This window comes from Artibeus jamaicensis, unplaced genomic scaffold (assembly GCF_021234435.1).
Source record: "Artibeus jamaicensis isolate MK-2021 breed Jamaican fruit bat unplaced genomic scaffold, CSHL_Jam_final contig_3126, whole genome shotgun sequence".
Classification (NCBI taxonomy): domain Eukaryota; kingdom Metazoa; phylum Chordata; class Mammalia; order Chiroptera; family Phyllostomidae; genus Artibeus; species Artibeus jamaicensis.
The window spans coordinates 20254129-20272163 of NW_026521723.1; the positions used below are offsets into that span (position 1 = coordinate 20254129).

The 18035-nt window shown below is 54.1% G+C and overlaps 1 protein-coding gene across 2 annotated transcripts in view; it reads right to left on the reverse strand.

Moving 5' to 3' along the window:
• The window catches only part of ADCY5 (adenylate cyclase 5), a 144595-nt gene that overhangs the window by 53758 nt on the left and 72802 nt on the right, over positions 1–18035 (reverse strand). For both annotated transcript variants that reach the window (XM_053663036.1, XM_037132305.2), the window contains exons 2-3: positions 9049–9198; positions 4552–4673 (exon numbers count right to left, since the gene is read on the reverse strand). In XM_053663036.1, the coding sequence (XP_053519011.1) occupies positions 4552–4673; positions 9049–9198 (272 nt within the window). The remainder of the gene's footprint in view (positions 1–4551; positions 4674–9048; positions 9199–18035) is intronic.

The window sequence follows — 18035 nt, forward strand, 5'->3', positions numbered from 1 at the left end:
CCCAATAAGGAACAAGTTTGCTCAGCGGAGGACAGGGCGCTCCCCCCCACCACCCACAACCTTTAAAATCTTAAGGAGTCTGGTACCCGGACAGACCAACCAGCTGCAGGGCCATCCTCACTCAGCAGAGACCCCTGTGGAGGGGAGAAGCCTTCTGCACCCTCTCGGGCCTTCTGGGCCCCTGAGACCTTTGGGGTACTGGGTTACCTGACCCTGACTCATGCCTGAGAGCCTGCTCCACCTCCATGGGACAAACAGCCTGCAGCCACCTCCAGGGACAGGAGCCTTGCCGAGGCTTTGCACACTTGACCTCATCCCTCTCCCAGCACCCCTGCGGGGAGCCCGGGGTGGGGGTGGGGGCCCAGCGTGTAGGCCCTGCTCTTCCTAACCTTTATCACAGCTACAGCAGAACAACTGAGCCGTGAGTTGTGTGACATCTAGTCCACACCCTTGGAGAAAGCAGGCTCAGCCCACTGCTCATGGGATGCATTACCAACTAATTACTCCGCTGTTTGGCAGGTGTCTTCCCAAACAGAAGATGAGCTTCCCAGTGTCAGGGACAGTGTTCCCCTTCATCCCCTGCCTTGAACTAAATGTCTGTGAGCTAGAGGTCCCCACTCAGGGAGGCAGAGGCAAAACACCCGCTGAGCGGAGGAGTGGGTAGACACCACTACTCCCACTTTACAATGGGTGAGGGGCTGAAGCTCAGATTAGGCGACTTGCCCAAGTTACCAGAGCTACCAAGTGGCAGAGGAGGGTGTGACCCAGTCTGCTCAACACAGAATCCTGGTGTCACCTTGACTCTTGCTGCATCTGTACCTTTACTGTGACCCACGGGGACAAGCCTCCTCCTGATGTGGGGCTCCTCTGGCTGGCTCCTTCCCCTAACCCCGGTATCCCTCCTGCCAGGCAGAGCCCTGGGAGCCCCCACACCAGAGCAACCTCTGCTGGCATGTGCCAGGCTCTTGTCCCAGGAACGGGGACAGCATGGCCCACCTCTGACCCCGGCACTGCCAGCTACAGGAGGGACAGATAGCTGGAGGGGCAGGAGAAAGGCGGGGATAGGCGAGAGGGCTCTCAGCCTCAGGTCTGACATCCCAGCAATGGGCCTCAGTCCCAGCTGACCTGTCCAGCCAGAGGAGCTGAAACATCTCCATCTGTCACCGCACATCAGACGGGGCATGGACGGAGTCCCTGGGGTTCCTTGGCCTCTGGCCCCCCTCGCCCCACGGCTGCTGGCGGATCAGCACCAAAGCACCGGACGAGCTCCTGGCAGCCCCGGGAACTGCTCCACAACCATCCTCCTGGGGGCCAGTGAGGGCGAGGCCACAGAGTCGAGGCGGCTGTCTGTCACCCCACTCCACCCAAACGCTTCCCTCCCCACGAGTCGCTTCCGCTTCCACAGATCCAGTCCCAATCTGTCACACCCGGAGCAGATTTATTTTTTTGTGGCCTTGCTCTCTGTGGGGTAGAGAACAGCATGTCATCACCCTCCCTAAATATTACTGTTCTGCAGAGATTTGATGAATGTGACTCATCACCCTTCCACTCTCCAGCTAGAGAATCCCCAGGCTTTCTTTGCTGATAGGAGAGTGATAACAATCACAACAACAGCAACAACAGTAACCGTTGCTCCCGCGACTGCACACCGCTCCTCGCCAGGTGCTGTGCTGAGCACTGTCCTCGCATCATTTCACTGACCCCTCACACCACTTCTGCGCAGGTCCCCTTCCTGTCTGTCCTGTACAGGAGGAAACTGAGGACTGGGGGGCTCGGTGCCTACTGCTGCCCCGGTCACACAGCCAGGAAACACTGGCCTTGCACGGCTGCCCAACCAGGGCCCCGGGCCTAATCACTGTGCTCCAGCCCCGGCTCCCAAGTGTGTTTCCACACTGTGCTGCTACTCAGTGCCCAGCCCAAGCCAGACTGGAACGAGCAGAGCGCCCCACCCAGAGCTGCTGCCTCCAGCTCGGCTGGTGGAAGAGGGGAGGGCCCAGCAGCGTATCTGCATGACTGCTCGCGACTGGCCTCTGATGCGCACCCGCCACCTCTAGCCTGGCACTTTCAGAGTCAGAATTATGTCTGTCCCCAGGAAAATGATGGCATCTAGGTTTCTCTCTCCTTTCATCTCTTTCCTGACTGCTGCCATTCATCCTGAGCACGTCCGAGAACAGAAATACCCCCTCTGGGGCTGGGGTCTGCTTCTTGCCATGAGATGCTGAGCCGCTCTGTTCTCTCATCGACTCAAAGTCACAGCCTCTCTGGAGAGGAGGGGTGAGGGCGGGGTCCCCCCAGGAGGGGGCCACTCCTTGTGGTGGTGGAGAGGCCCGAATCAGGCCTCTGGCCAAACCCGGTGGCTGGAGCGCCCAAGAGCCGCCGTGGGCGGGAATAAGACGGCACCTGCCGCGTGGAGAGAGGGCAGGGGACAGGGCAGAGGGCAGAGGAGGCCAGATGGGCCGATGCGCTAACGGAGCCAGGCTGAGAATCCATGCCCTGAAAGGTGGGCTGTTTCTGAGGGGTGACTTTCCGGGACTTCTTTGGTGTTCCACTGTATATTTTAATGAAATCCGTTGAAAGTTCTGCTGTGCTAACAGCAGTCAAGGACTGCACCTTTTGTCCATGCTCTGCCTAGAACGATGGCAGGGATGGCAGGGCCGGCAGGGCGGTGGAGATGGGACAAAGAGAGAACACTCCAGAAGGTGGGAGCTCAGGGCTTCGGGTGTGTGGGACTGCTTGGCAGGTCATCCTTCCCACCCGAGCCTGGGGTTTGCTGTAAAACAGAGGGCTGCTTCTTACAAGTCAGAAGGCGGAGTCCTCCAGATTTCGGGGCTGCCATCAGACAAGAAAGGCCCCAAGTGGGTCCTTAGCCACACGCACCCCCCCCAGGCACACACGTGGGCAGGAAGCCAAACCTCTCCCCTCCCAGTCTCTTTTTGGCCTGGGGGTCCCCAGGATTCTTTCCTCCACAATCTCGCGTGAACTCCTTCCTCCTGGGAGTATAAAAACACCTGTGCAGTGGTCAGGCCGTGGGAAAGCTCCGGTATCCAAAAGCTTTCGGGGACGGTTCTCTCACTTACCCAGCTATGGGTCTTAGACAACTTAATCTCTCTGCCTCAGCTTCCTTACCTGTAAAATGGAGATAATAATGGCACCGACCCCTTCTATTTGTGGTTGGGACTAGTGAATATACGAAAGCACGTAGAATAGTGTGTGGGTTACAGAAATCTCTCTCCATACTAACTGTCATCAGGGATCGCTCCACCGTGAGAGGACAGAGGCCAGTATGAGGAGGAGGGGAAAGCAGCGGTGGGCGCTCCCTACCGAGGCCCGGACCCCCTTTCCTTTCCGGGCTCCGCAGCCGAGCCTGCAGCCCCGGGGATGCCTCCGGGGCACGGAGACCGGCCGGGGGCAGCCTTCCTCCTGCTGCTTTCTGCCCCGCCCCTGCCTGACAGTGGAGGGGGGGTTGGCCCCAGGGGGATTGGATACCCCTTAATCTGGGGACAAAAGTGTCGTGCAGGCACATTTTCTCCCGGAAGCTTGGAGTCTGTGTGAAGAGTTGGACAGAGGACACGCGCGCAGAACTGACTGCTGGATTCTAGGGCGCACTTGGGGACAAGGCCGTTCTGCCCACCCTGCACGAAAACACAGCGCCCTCGCGGCCACCGCGGCAGCCACCAGCCTCACCGTGGGTGGGTGTGCATCTGTGTGTGTGTGTGATTTTCGTTCCTCCACTTAATCCCATTCAGCCCAAGCCTCCAAAGGGCTCTCTCAACACCAACATAAGAGGACTTTTGGGTCCTAGAAAAACCTGCCCAGGGAAGAAGGAACTCTCTCAAAGGCAAACCGCAGCTCTGTTTCCGGGCATATGGGAGGATCAGCGGGCCCGCGATGAAGGCCACTGCAGCGCTTCGTGTCCCTGTGGAACCCATAGGCAGACTTTGCACTCTATTAATCTACATCTGTTTGCACATTTCTGCTGTCAGCAGCGTCTGTCTAGAGAAGCAGCAGACACACAATGAAAGGAGCGTGGGCTTTAGGGGGCTGACCTGGGAGCCCCCCGCCCCTAGCCGAGTGACCTTGGCCAAAGGCCTTGGCCATTCTGAGCTCAGTCTCTACAGCAGGGGTGCTGATAAGGGTCCCCACCTTGCAGAGCTGTCAGGAGGATTAGCAATGAGGCAGAGAGTGCTGGTCCAGTGCCTGAATACACTGGCTTAGAAGCCGTGGCAGCCGCTGGGGCGCTGATGGAGACTGAGATGATGGTGGGGACATTCGGGTCCCACGTACTTTCCAGCCCCCCCAACAGCGGGTGGTGTGGCTTTCTCCCTTCTCCCCCTTCTTCCCCTCCTCTCCCTGTGACCTTGTCTCCGCCTCCTCCCCCAATAATATTCACTTTTCCAGACCTAGAGGGGTGCCCCACACAACACACACGTCGAAGCCAGCAGCCCACCCTGCTGGGCTGCGCCCCCTTGAGGGGAAGGAGTAGGAAGGCGCATGGTCTCCTTCAGGGCCCTGTCGTCCCACCCTGCCCCTGCCCCTCAGCCTCACTCCTACCTCACGTTGTCATGTTTCTGGATGTAAATCTTATGGAACATCATATCCTCCTGCTTGGCGTTGATGTCTGCTTTCATCTCCATGGCAACATGACGGGGAAGGACCGACAGCAGGAGCCTCTCCTGGGGAGGGAAGCAGATGCTTTCGTCACAGCTCCTTCCACCCTTCTGGCAGCCCCCCTCCTCTCGGGGTTGAGTCCTTCACACCCGTGAGCACCCGCAGGAAAACCTGTCCGACTGTCCGCAGATTCGTGGGGCTAATACCTGTGTGTGTTGTGAGGGGTGGAGTCCCGCTCCCAGGGCGGCCTGGCCCCCTCTCCCTGGGACACCTGCTGGTCCTCCGCACACATGGGGACAAGTACTCCTGGTGGCCCTGTAGCGCTGAGCACCTAGGTTAGAGTCATGCATGTCACCTGAGACTGTGTGACCTTGGGCAACTCACTGAAGTTCCCTGAGCCCCAGCCAGGTTCCTCATCTGTAAATAGGGATGGGGCTGCTGAGGGCATTAGATGTGGTCCATTCCATCAGTTACCAAATATTTGTTGAGCATCTGCCATGCTTCAGGCAACATGCTGGCTGCCAGGGGTTCTAACAGAGAACTGGCCAGACGAGGTCTATCCTTCACAAAGCTCGCAGCCCATGGGGGTTATGGGGCCGAGAGGGCGCTGGGCAGGAGTACCTGACCTTGGCTGCGGAGAAGCGGGGAGGTAAGAAAAGGCTTCACGGAGACCATAAAAATGAAGTGAGGAAGGGACAGTGGCCCGGGAGAGAGGGAAAGCGTGCTGACTTTGAGAAACAAGCTAACACCTGTGAGGAGGAGGTGTCGGAGAAGCAGGGAGAGGGGCCAGAGCCACGCTGTGGATGGGGAGCGCCACGCTGGCCGGTGCAGGGCTGGACCTTGCCTCCGGTCTGTGTTGTCTCCCCGGCCCACCCACTCAGAGAGGTCCTGCTGCTTCCGGAGCGGTGGTCCGCACCTGTACACTCCACAGCCCACCGCCCTGGCCAGGCTTGCTCTTGGCGTTCTCATCTTGAGCCTCACCCTCCAGCCTCCAGCCTGCAACCCTCCGCGCTCCCTTGTCCATCACCTGGCTTCCCCGTGATGGCCCTAAGACCCAACTCCAGCTCCTGGGTCTTTTCTGGCTCCGCCCCCTGGCCCCAGGTGAAACTTGTCAACACCTCTGTCCTGCTCGCTCCTGCCCTGGGGGCGAGGTTTCCACCAGCACCTCTGTGGTCACCTCACCCCCTGTCTGGTCACCTCGACCAGACTGGTGTCTGGTCACCTCGACCCACGCCCACACTCGAAACCAGACTCCCCTCCCCTGGTTTTCACTCCCCAGTGCTCTCCTTCTCAAGTTCCCTGCCCTCGCCCGTGACGCCCCCAGTCTCCCGATCCCAGGGTCCAGACCCTGCCCGGGTGAATGGCTCTGTCTCTCAAAACTTTCTGAGATGCAGCTGTGCCCCGCAGCCACAGGCCCTGGCTGGCACCGACTGGGTCCTGCTGGTTTGGACATGAGCTCCCGGACTCGCTCTTTCTGTTCACCTGCCTCCACCATCACGTGCCATTCTCACCCAACAGTGGGATGCTGGCCACGCTGTCTGGCCAGACTGCCGCCCCTCAGCCCTGCGCCCTGCCTGTCCGGCCCCAGTCTCTCCCGGACCCAGCCTTACCCATGTCACCCCCCTCTCCAAACCTCCAAAGCTTCCCTGGGTTCCACCAGCCACATCACGTGTGGATCCTTCTGAGCCCACTGAGCCTGCTCCTGTCTTCCACTGCAGCCCAGTGCCCTCCCTTCCCCCTCCACCCCTCCATCTCCCCCCTCCAGTGACTGGTCTGCGCCCTGACGCACCCCTACCAACCCGGACCCAGCTGCCGTCCTCCCCCTTCTGGGAGGTCCTGTCCATCACCCCATCCTCAGGTCTGGGCCTCCTTCGGGTCCAGCCTGGATGATGGGGCAGCCTCACTTCCGTCTCCAAGCCTGCTTCCTTTGATCTAGCCTCTACTATAAGCCAACGAGTGATCCTTCTAAAACACACACCGGACCACACCGCTGGCCCGAGTAAGACCCTTCTGTGTCTCTGGATGCTTGCAGAACCAGCCCCAGGCCCAACCTGGCCTGGAGGTGTCCATGATCTCGCTCCTGCCCACCCCCTCTGTGCTCCCCACCCTGCCCCCTTGAACTAAAGTCTGCACTCTGCCCCGGATAGAGTGAACTGTGGGAGGCATCTCAAGCTTCTGGTAGTTTTTTCTTGCCTTTGCACACGACCCCTCGGCTACAGCAACCATCCTCACCCCAACCCTCCCTGAGGCTCACCATCCCTGACCACCCCGTACTTCCATGGTCTAGTCACGTGTCTCCTGTTGTGCGAGCAACGAGACAGCTCCCTGGGAAGGGAGCAGTGCCCTGTCCAGCTCCACGGCCGGCAGCTGGGTGCCAGGCAGACCCCGGTGAGCTGGCGAGGGCTGCTGCTCTCTGCGGGGCAGCCGGGCCCCTCCCAGGCATCAGAGAGCACGGCTGTTGAAGGCAGTCTTGTATTTACTGAGCTCTCAGTAAACAGTTACTGGTGACAGAAACACAAGCCAAAGGACAATTCTGTGACAGTACGAAATGACTGGGAGAAAGTGTGCTACAGACTGCGTAGACTCACGAGACCTCCCTACATCTACAACTGCGTCTGAGGCTGAGGGCCGGGAGGCGTGCGCGGAGGGCAGCCAGCGGGTAATTCTGAGGCCTCTCTCCGTGCAGCACCTGGAGCGCCCCCCTTCCTTGGGGGGCAGGGCGAGGCCCAAGAGCTGCTGGGGTCTGGCTGGGTGAGCAGAGCCCGTCCCTGCTCAGCACACCCTACTCCCCTCCCCGGCATCCTGGCCTAGAACCTGGCACAACAAACCTGCTTTGTCCCCCAAACCCCTACGGGCCTGCTGGAAGGTCTAGCCTGGCCACAGCCAAGGCAAGAAAAACTGTGGTGAGCTGTAAAATGCTAATTTTTGCTGGAGAAAGGTCAAGGTGCAGAAGTGAGAGGGACAGTCCCCAACATGGAAGGAGAAGGCGGGTGTCCTCCTCTAGGTGAGAGATGCTGGGGCCCGGGGCTGGGGTGGCAGAGAGGGACTTCGAGGAATGTAGGGGCTTAGGCGTGAGTGGGGTGCCAAGGTGGGGCAAGGAGACACTGCCAAGCCTGGATGTCATTGGAGACTCGGGACCAGGAGCCCAGGCTGGGCCAGAGGAGTGAGCGCGTGGAGCGAGCCAGGTGCCCGACTAGACAGCATGAGCCGGGGACCTGGCAAGACGCGGCGGGCTGCAAGGGAAGTGGAGACAGGTGGTGACCTGGGGAGGGCCGCAGAGCTGCCGCAGAGCTTCCTCCCCGCTCGCTGTCTGGACGTCACTGGCACTCCGCCAGGATGCGTCTCCACAGTCAGAGCCTCCCTCACGTTGGTGGCACTGCTGGGTGCTCAGGCCACCCTGCGCACTCCATGCCCGCCGGGAGGGCGCAGGTGACTATGCGGGCCAAGCCTCACCTCCCCAGCCTCACGCTCTGAGGCCACCCGTCTGCGTTCACACCGGCCACAAGGGCAGGCACAGGGTGGTGTCTGCTGAGGGTTGGGGGCGACACTAACATGAGGAGAAAGGGAGGGCTTGGTCTGGAGCGACCTGATCTCTTGCAGGTGTGACTGCGAGTCCGTGGGAGCCCTGCCAGCCATTGGTCTGCCTCTTTCTCCTGGGGCCACAGGGCCCTCTCCGGGCCTCCAGTCTAAAAGCCATGCAGCTCCACACTGTCTCAGTGGTCCCAGACCGCCATCAGGTTCACACACAGAAGAGGATGCAGCAGTCCTGGACCCCAAACAGGACCCTCCCTCGATGCCAGGCAGACAGGAGGGAAACCCTGACACAGCCCCTACCCGAGAGAAGCACACTGGGGCCCATCCCTCTGCCCTGAGGTCACTGGGAGGAAGCCCCCAAGTCTGTGGCCCTTGAGATGGGCCTGCTTCCCTGCCTAAGAGTCCTCCGAGAGTGAGGCTCAGGGTGAAACCGGGCCGGCTTCCTTTCTCTGAACCAACCAAACCCCAGAACTCAGCACAGAGGAAAGGCCTGGTGTGGGTGTCACGGGGGCTGACAGCTTGGGTCTCCTCTCTTCCTCCCTCCCCTTCATCCCGAGGGGAGAGCTGGCACTCTCATAATCCCACCCACCAGCCCCTGAGCAGGGGCGGAGGGCCCCTCCCTGCTGCCAGACCTGGGCCACAGGCTTGTTTGCAAAATCACAGGGGGCCACTGAGAAGGCAGGGGGCAAGCCCTGGGGTAGAACTCTCTCCAGTCTCTCCTAGAGCATTCCCACAGAGCCAGGAATGCTAGGCTCCCTCCAGGAGAAACATTCCCCTGGGCTGGCCCCCCCACCCAGGGAGGTGGGGCTGGGCAGCTGTCACAAGCTCAGCAGGTGGGGAGGCAGGTCTTGTGTCTGCTCCCTGCCAGCTCCCTGCCAGCTGTGCAGAGGTGGGGGGGTTACTCACCTGCTGCTGGTTCTCCCGCTGAGAGTGGAGCCGTGCCTGGATGCACTCGCGGGTCTCCTGGAAGGCCTGTCTCTGGGACACCTCAGCTGGGTAGTGGGTGCAGACACCCACGATGTTGGTGCAGGAGAAAATGAGGACATTGGAGACAAGCTGCAGAGGGAGAAAGGAGGACACCGGTCACTGGAGTCCCATCCTTGACCCTTCCAGCCCCAGAGTGTGAGGGCCCCAGTCCCCATCTCAGCAAACACCTAGCTGCCAGCAAACCAATGCCAAGGACAGCTGGGAGTAGCCAAGCATAACAGGTCAGGCTCTGATGTCCCCAAAGCCCAAAACTTGGCTGGCCTGTGATGGAGTATGGAAGGCTCTAGGGACAGTGAATCACTGAATAATCACACTGAACGTGTCCACAGTGCCGAAGACTAAAAGAATGGGTGTATCAGTGATGCTGTGACTGACGGTGTATGTGCAGGGGGTGGCAGGAGCCTGCAAGAAAGGTTCCAGGAGGGTGGCGGAATTTTCATTTTTGAAAGTGTGACAGAGCCCAGCCTCGGACAAAGGGCTGCCCTTTTGCAGAGAAGCCTTAGCTTATCATTCCCCAGGACCAGTTCCGATGAAACAAGCACTGACTAGCTAACCATGGGGGCCCCAGCACCAGGCTAAGTCCCCTGGAGAATGAGAGAAGGAGAGGAACCCTGGCCAGTAGCAATCAGTGCCCACAGGGGTCTCATCTCCTCTCCCTAGACTTCCATTACTTCTCTGCAGCAGCACCAACCGGCGAGCACCCAGCATCAGCCCTGCTCCTCACCGGCGCCCCTCTCTTTGCTGACTGGGATGTGCGTGTGGAAAAGTACCACTGCCCCTGGGGTCACAGAGACAAGGTCGGGATTCTTTGGAAAGGACTGTTTACAGAAAAGCTAAGCAAAAACAAAACACAGCACAGCACACAAAAGCAAGTTTACGTAGCACATTTCAGACACTGACAAAGGTGCTGTTTAGCTGAAATTTATTTTTGCAGGTACAGCTCCCAGGGCATCGGAGTACGCTGGTCCTGGTCCCGCCCTCGCCGCAGGCTGCATGGGACAGAAGACACGCAAAGATGCTCAGGCTTCTAGGCCTCCCAAAACTTAATCCTTAGCCTCAACTGTACAAAGGGAGGCCAGGCTGGCCCTGCACCTTCCACTGCGGCTCCTCCAACCTCCAGGACAGGAGCCCTGCATTGGTCCCTAGTCCTCTTGGCCATTTGGATCTTGAAAGACTTCCTCTGGGACATCGGCTGCCTGGCAGCGACCCAGCAGACAGCTCCCACGCCCCTCTTCCAGGGCCCCCTCTGTCTCTGGAACTCCGGGCAGGAGTCCTGCCTGGACTCAGGTCTGTGCTCTGCCTGAAGGCGGGCCCCACCCAGCTCTGGGGTGTCCTGACCACGCGGGGCTCAGCCCGCTGAGGGATCCAGACTCTGTGCAGGATGTGGCGCCATCTTTCCCCGGAGACATCCTGTAACAGGTTGGCCCCAGTCAACGAGCAGAAAGACGCTTTCCCCTTCCCATCTTCAAGTCTTGCTCCCTCCTCAGCTGCACAATAACTTCTGGTTTTCTGGCTGAAGGACCTCTCCCAGATGCCTCCAGGGAAGGGCAAACTCACACGAACAACCCTGCCAACTGTACTGACGACTCACAGCTCCCACAGCCCACTCCCCAACCCCCTCTGCCCCGGAATCCTACTATCTTCATCTTATGTAAACACGTGGCGGAGAAAAACCCAACCTATTCACCCCAAGGAAAGAAGACCCCTGCTCTACAGAAGCTGACAATCCAACCGAGGAGCTAAGTAGTCAAGACTGACAAGAACTGGCTAAAGGAAGCGTGCACTGACTCAGACCAGCAGGAGGGACAGCAGGGAATGTGGGGCAATGAGAGGAGACCTCTGGGCAGGCCTGGGGCCCCTGGGCCTGGGTGAGAGACAGGCATGTGGAAGGGCCTCCTGGGAGAGTGTATTCAGGAAGCTCAGGCTTCTGAGGTACTCTGGGTCCTTGAATAAACAACCCAGGCTCTCTGATCCTGAGAGGAAGTACGTCCGCAGAAGACAGATGAAGCTGAAAAGGCAGACGGTGCCAGACCGAAGTGGCATGTGAATGTGAGGTTGAGAAGCCCCGGCACAACCCTTACACAACAGGAGCCATAAAGGACCACTGGACCCAAGACCAGAAGGATGAGCACACCATTTTCAGCAAGATCGATCAGGGGTGCGAATGGTACAGGGGATGGGAGATGGGTCGGCAGGCTGCCAAAGAAGCCCAAAGTATGGGAACAAAGACCTACACGAGGCTGGGAGCAGGAGAGGCAGAGATGGCTCTGAAGGAAGAGCCCCTCAGACCAGGGAGGAGAAGGTCCAGGAAAAAAGAGACCGTGGCCTGCAGTATTAACCAATGCAGTGACTCTGGAAGGAGACTTGAGGACAAGCCCCCAGCAGTCACTGGGGACCACAGAGAGAGGGGCAAGGAGAGAGAATGAAATGAGGAGGTAAAATCTGAAGGTACAGACCACTGGGAATTCTGAAGAATGTTCTAGTTAGGAGACATTTTTTGAAAGGCAGGAGGAAGGTGCCAGATGAGAAAAACAAAAGTGAGATGCAATGGGGAAAAACTGAAACCATGTCCCTTAAGATTGGGAACAAGACAGAGATGTCCACTTTCACCACGCTTATTCAATTTGGCACTGTAAGTCCTAGTCACAGCAATCAGACAAGAAGAAATGAAAGACAACCGAACTGGAAAGGAAGAAGTAAAAATGCCATTATTTGCAGATGACATGATACTGAATCTGTCAAAGGTTCCACCTAAAACTACTAGAACTGATAAATGAATTCAGTAAAGTAGCAGGATACAAAGTAAATATTCAGAAATTGGTTGTATTTTCTACACCAATAATGAACTATCTGAAAGGGAAACTAAACTAAAAAAAAAACCAATCACATTTACAATTGCATTAAGAAAATACCTGGTATAAGTTTAACCAAGGAGGTAAAAGACCTCTACGCAGAAATTTGTAAGATATCAAAGAGAGAAACTGAAAATGATACAAAGAAGTGGAAGCATATACCACGCTCATGAACAGAAAAAATAAATGTCCATACCACCCACAGCAATCTACAGACTCAATGCAACTAGTATCAAAATACCAATGGCGCATTTCACAGAACTGGAACAAATAATTCAAAAATTTATACAAAACCACAAAGACTCCTAACAGCCACAGCAACCTTAAGAAAGAAGAACAAAGTTGAAAGTATCATGCTACCTGATACCAAACTATACTAGAAACCTATACTAATTGAAACAGCATGGTACTGGCATAGAAACAAATATATAAATCAATGAAGCAGAATAATAGAGAGCCCACAAATAAACCCACATCTACATGGTCAAGTAATATTTGACAAAAAGGGCAAGAACATACAGGGTGGGGCAAAAATAAGTTTACAGTTGTATGTGAAACACAGAGTTTATTCTTGTATTATTATTTATTAATTATTGTATTATTTCCCATAGGGACAACCATAAACTTACTTTCACCATACTCTGTCCAATGGGGTAAAGACAGTCTATTTAATAAATGCTGTTGGAAAAATTGGACAGACACATGCAAAAAAATGAAAACTAGACCACATTCTTACACCACATATAATATATATAAGAATAAACTCAAAATAGATCAAAGACTTAAATGTAAAATCTGAAACCATAAAACTTTTAGAAGAAAACATAGGCAGTAAAATCTCTGATTTTCCCTTAACAATATTTTTTCTGATATACCTATGTCCTTATAAACAAATGGGACTACATCAAACTAAAAAGTTTTTGCACAAGAAAGAAACCATCAACAAGATGAAAAGACAACCTACTGAGTGGAAGAAGATATTCTTCATGGTACAACTGATAAGGGGTTAAGATCCACTATTTATTAAAACTCATACAACTCAACACCAAAAAACCCCAAACAATCCAATTAAAATTGGGCAGAAGACCTGAACAGACACTTTTCCAAAGAGGACACACAGATGCCAAAAGAAATATGAAAAGATGCTCAATGTCACTAATCATCAGAGAAATGCAAATTAAAACCACAGTGAGGTATCACCTCACACCAGTCAGGATGGCTATCACTAATAAATCCTCAAACAACAAGTGCAGGGGAAGATGTGGAGAAAAAATAACCCTTGTGCCCTGGTGGTGGGAGTGCAGACTGGTGCAGCCACTGTGGAAAACAGTATGGAATTTCCTCAAAAAATTAAAAATGGAACTGCCTTATGACCCAGCGATTCCACTTCTGGAAATTTATCCAAAGAAGCCTGAAACACCAACTCAAAAGAACTTATGCACCCCTATGTTCACTGCAGTACTATTTACAATGGCCAAGATTTGGAACTTCAAGCGCCCATCAGTAGATGAGTGGATAAAAACGCTGTGGTACATTTACACAGTGGAATACTACTCGGCCACAAAAAAGAAGGAAATCTTACCCTTGTAGCGAGGATGAACCTGGAGAGTTTTATACTAACTAAAATAAGCCAGTCATAAAAAGGCTAGTACCATATGGTTTCACTTATATGTGGAATCTAATGAACAAAACAAACAAACAAATAAAATAGAAACAGACTTATAAATATAGAGAACAAACTGACAGCTGTCAAAGGGGAAAGAGTGGGGGCCTGGGTAAAAAAAGGTGAAGGGGTTAAGGGTACACATTGGTAGTTACAAAATAGTCATGGGGATGTGAAGTACAACATATGGAATATAGTCCATCAATATAGATGGTGCCAGGTGGGTACTGGAAATATCAGGGAGAACACACTGTGAAGTATATGACTGCCTAACCACTATGCTGTACACCTGCAACTAATACAAAATAATACTGAATGTAAACTGTAATTGAAAACAAAAAATGTTTAAGTAAAAACAGCTCACAGAATGGAATTATCTGCAAATCAGGTATCACACCTTTATTTTTGACAAACTCATAAAGGCAACTAAACAGCACCACAACAACTGGACATCCATATGATTATCTCAAGCCTCACAAAATACACAAAAATTCACTCAGAAGGGTTCAAAGGCCTAAATGTAAAACCTGAGACTATTAAACTTCCAGAAGAAAACATACAACTTTGGGGTAGAAAAAAACATTCTCTATACAACAGCAAAATCACGATTTGTAAAAGGAGAGAAATGATAAATTGATAAATTAGGCTTTATCAAAATTAAGAACATTTGGCCCTGGCTGGTGTAGCTCAGTGGATTGAGCGCGGGCCTGTGAACCATAGGATCGTGGTTTGATTCCCAGTCAGGGCACACGCCTGGGTTGCAGGCCAGTTCCCAGCAGGGGATGCACCAGAAGCAACCACACATAGATATTTCTCTCCTTCTCTCCTTCCCTTTCCTTCTAAAGATAAATAAATAAAAATTTAAAAAATTAAGAACATTTGCCTTCAAAGGGCACTGTTAAGATAATGAAAAGACAAGTCACAGGTCGGGAGAAATTACTTGTAAATCACATATTTGATAATAAAGACTTATACCCAGAATTCACAAAGAACTCCCAAAAGTCAACCATAAGGAAACAAACACTCCATTTTTCAAAAGAGCAAAAGATTTGAATAAACCGCTCACCAAAGAACAACGGTAAGTATGCACACAGGAAGGTGCTCTGAGTCATCAGCCGTCTGGGAAATGAAAAAACGTAAAAACAGTAAGATGCTTCGAAACACTATTAGAAAGGCGGAAATAAACTAAAATAAAAATTTAAAATGCAAAGAAGAGGAAAAAGATCTGTGAAACGGGCACCGGGAAGAAGGTGGGGCAGTCGGAACTCTCGCCCCGCCCCCCGTTGGCAGGAACGAGGGTGGTGCGGGGGGAGGGGTGCGGGGCTTCAGAAAACTCTATTCCTCCTCAAGTTTGGCAGGTGCTTGCCGCGTGACCAGCGACCTCACTCCCAGGTGTTTGCCAAAACGAAATGAAAGTTATGGTCACACAGAAGTCTCTGCAGGAATGTTTATGAGATTCAACTCACCTATAAAATCAAACAATCTAGTTATAACATACATCCGCCGTTTTCACCTGGGGTGCTGCAAAAATTTCAAAACATGCAACAGTTGACTCTTTCGTTAGGGGCACTGACCCCTTTTCCTTTAGACTGTCAAGTGAAGAAGTGACAACAGCCAACACAACAATAGCTGTCTGGTGTGAATGAATCAAAATCATGCCTACTTTTCTTGTCAGATCAGCAAAAAAGTATATTTTTTGGTGTGCTGCAGAATTTTAGTCATGAGTTTCTGTGAGCCATGAGATGAACAAGGCTGAAAATTGCTAACATGCATCATGGACGAGTCTCAGAGTCACTATGCTGAGCGAGAGCGGCCACACGGAGAAGGCTCCGCACCGTGGGACCCGTGGGTACCCCCTGTGGGAAAGGCAAGCCTGCAGCTGCACACAGATCAGGGGCCGGGTAGGGGGGGGTGACTGACAGGGGCACCGGGAGGAAGCCTCTGCGGGTGACTGACGGCTCCACGGCTCGATTGCGTTGGTGGTCACACACCTCTGTGCCTTTGTCAAACCCACAGAACTGCACACCGAAAAGGGCTAGTACTACGATATGTAAAGTATACTTTGACCATTGAAAACAAAACAAAACAGGAGTGAGACCCAGGGAAGACTCGGAGGGAGAATGTGAGGAATCAGCTGCACAGAGGAGGGGCCGCTTTTCCTCTCTCCGTGGCCAGAAAAAGGGGCCCGAGTCCATTTTGAGGGGGAACCCCCACGCTGATTATCAACTGGCCACAGAGGCTGCAGAGTCTGGGCACTAATCCTCCAGGCCTCTCTCGCTGTAATCTGACTCCTCCTGCAGCCACAGGGCCAATAGCAGCAGGCTGTGCGAATCCAGGTGAGGTGATGAGTTGTAACCCAAGAGGGGTCCAAATGGCTTAGGATCTATATACCTCAGTCCACCCTCTCATTCACTCAGCCCAAAAGGGGGTGGGCAAGAGGAGTCCAGGCAAGCCTGCTGGGAAGGGTGGTTTCAGCAGATTGGGTCCGAGAGTGAAAAAGTAAAGAGATTCCTGTGACACACACACACACACACACACACACACACACACACACACACACACAGGCCACCCACCAAAACAGCAGGATTCTGTGCTCCAGGCCCCTGTGCAGATACTCATGTAGTGAGTGGAGAGGAAGCATCAGTGAAATCTGATTGAATTCCACTCACAGCCTTCTAGAAGGCGTTTTTAGCCAAAAAAGAATCTCACAGCTTGGACAGAGGCTCCAAATGCTGACCCATTCTCTTCTCCACGAAAAGCAATAATCCATTACTGAGCCCCTTCCTGTGCCCCATGAGGCAGACGCAGCAAAACTATAAGCTCTGTCCTTCTGTAAAAGACCTAATTAGTAAATAACAGGTACCCTTCACAACGGTAGGTAAAAAAGGGACTCATTAAGGGATTGTTGGCTTTCCTGATGCAGGAGCTGCGGGACTTACTTAACCACACTCAAAGTGCGTGAGAGAGAAAGGGATACCTACCTTACACCACTCGGAGTTTCAGGGGACCCCCGACAATATAAAAGCCTCGACCCTGGGAGTACGTGGCCTCGGCATCTGCTTTTGAGCCGAGGCTTGCAGGTGGCTGGGTCCAGCTGTCACCAGGCCCACACCAGGAGCAACCCCGTTGGGGGGGAATGCTTGGAATTCTAGTCTCCGCGTGGAAACCAGGGGAGACGCCTATGAATATTCACCACTCCTGCTGGCACTTCTAAAACCCCAGCACTTCGGAAACTCAATCTCTGGCTGCCTGCTGGCTGCAGGTTTGATTTGGCCACGAGTGAAGTTATAGTACTCGGTTTCCACAGTGTGTCCTTCGCAAGGGGTGGCCTTGGGCACTGCTCTCACTGGCTGCCTCCGTCTCGGATTTCAGGGGCTCCACGGGCCCACTGCCGCAGGCTCCCTACTCGCCGATCCTGAGAAGGGGGCAAGGCAGAGGACCACTGAGGGTGGGCAGGTCTGGGAGGGAAGGAAAGGCGCCAGCGCAGACACTCCTGCGACCTGCTGTTTTTCATGGCTGCTACAGCCCCTTGCTGCTCGGCTTGCAGGGTGCGCCTGGTGGGAGGGAGCGGGGTTGCGGAAGAGGCAGGGAGTCAGAATTCCCCAGGGAGCCAGATTTAGTGATGGGGGAGGGGGGACAAGATGTTCAGTTCAATTTGAATTTCAGATAGGCGATGAATAATTTTTTTAGTACAAGTATGTCCCATGTGGTATTTGCATGGTGACCGTACTTTTACCTGGCATCCCTACCTGTCAAACCGGGCCTCCCCCAGCAACGCCAGCCCTCTCCCCTTGGCAGAACCCCAGCAACGACGTGTGACCCCGCTCCCACCCCTCCCTCCCCCCTCCTCCAGGTCCTCCTCCACTCTCCTTGGCTCCTACATGGACAGACATGGCAGGGCATTCTCTGCACTCTGGAGCCGAAATCACTTCAAGGAAGTGCAAGGCAAAGCTGGGACCTGATTTTCCAAACCCACTCACCTGGCCCCAGGGGCCAGGCAAGCTCCCTGGGGGCTGAGAACCAGCTCCCCACCAGCCTGAGCATCAGGAAGGGATGGGAAGTCCTCTCCTGCAGGTGCCCCGGGGGCCTCAGAGCTAACGGCAGGCGCAGCCCCTTCTCGTTCTAGCCATTTTTCTGTTTACAAACACACGGAACCGGCAACCAAATGAGACCCAAATAAAAGGAGCTGACAAGCCTGACAAGAGTCCTTCCACCTGCCCCAGACTTCGTTTGTTCTACACGGTGGTGGTGAGAAGCTTGGAGACCTCAGCGGAACCCGGGTATGATATATGATAAAATAAATCAAGGAAGGATCATCTTAAATTACATCCTCTAAGAAGGCATGTGGGCACAGTGCCTTATATGCTGTACCATGCTCAATTAGGTGCTAA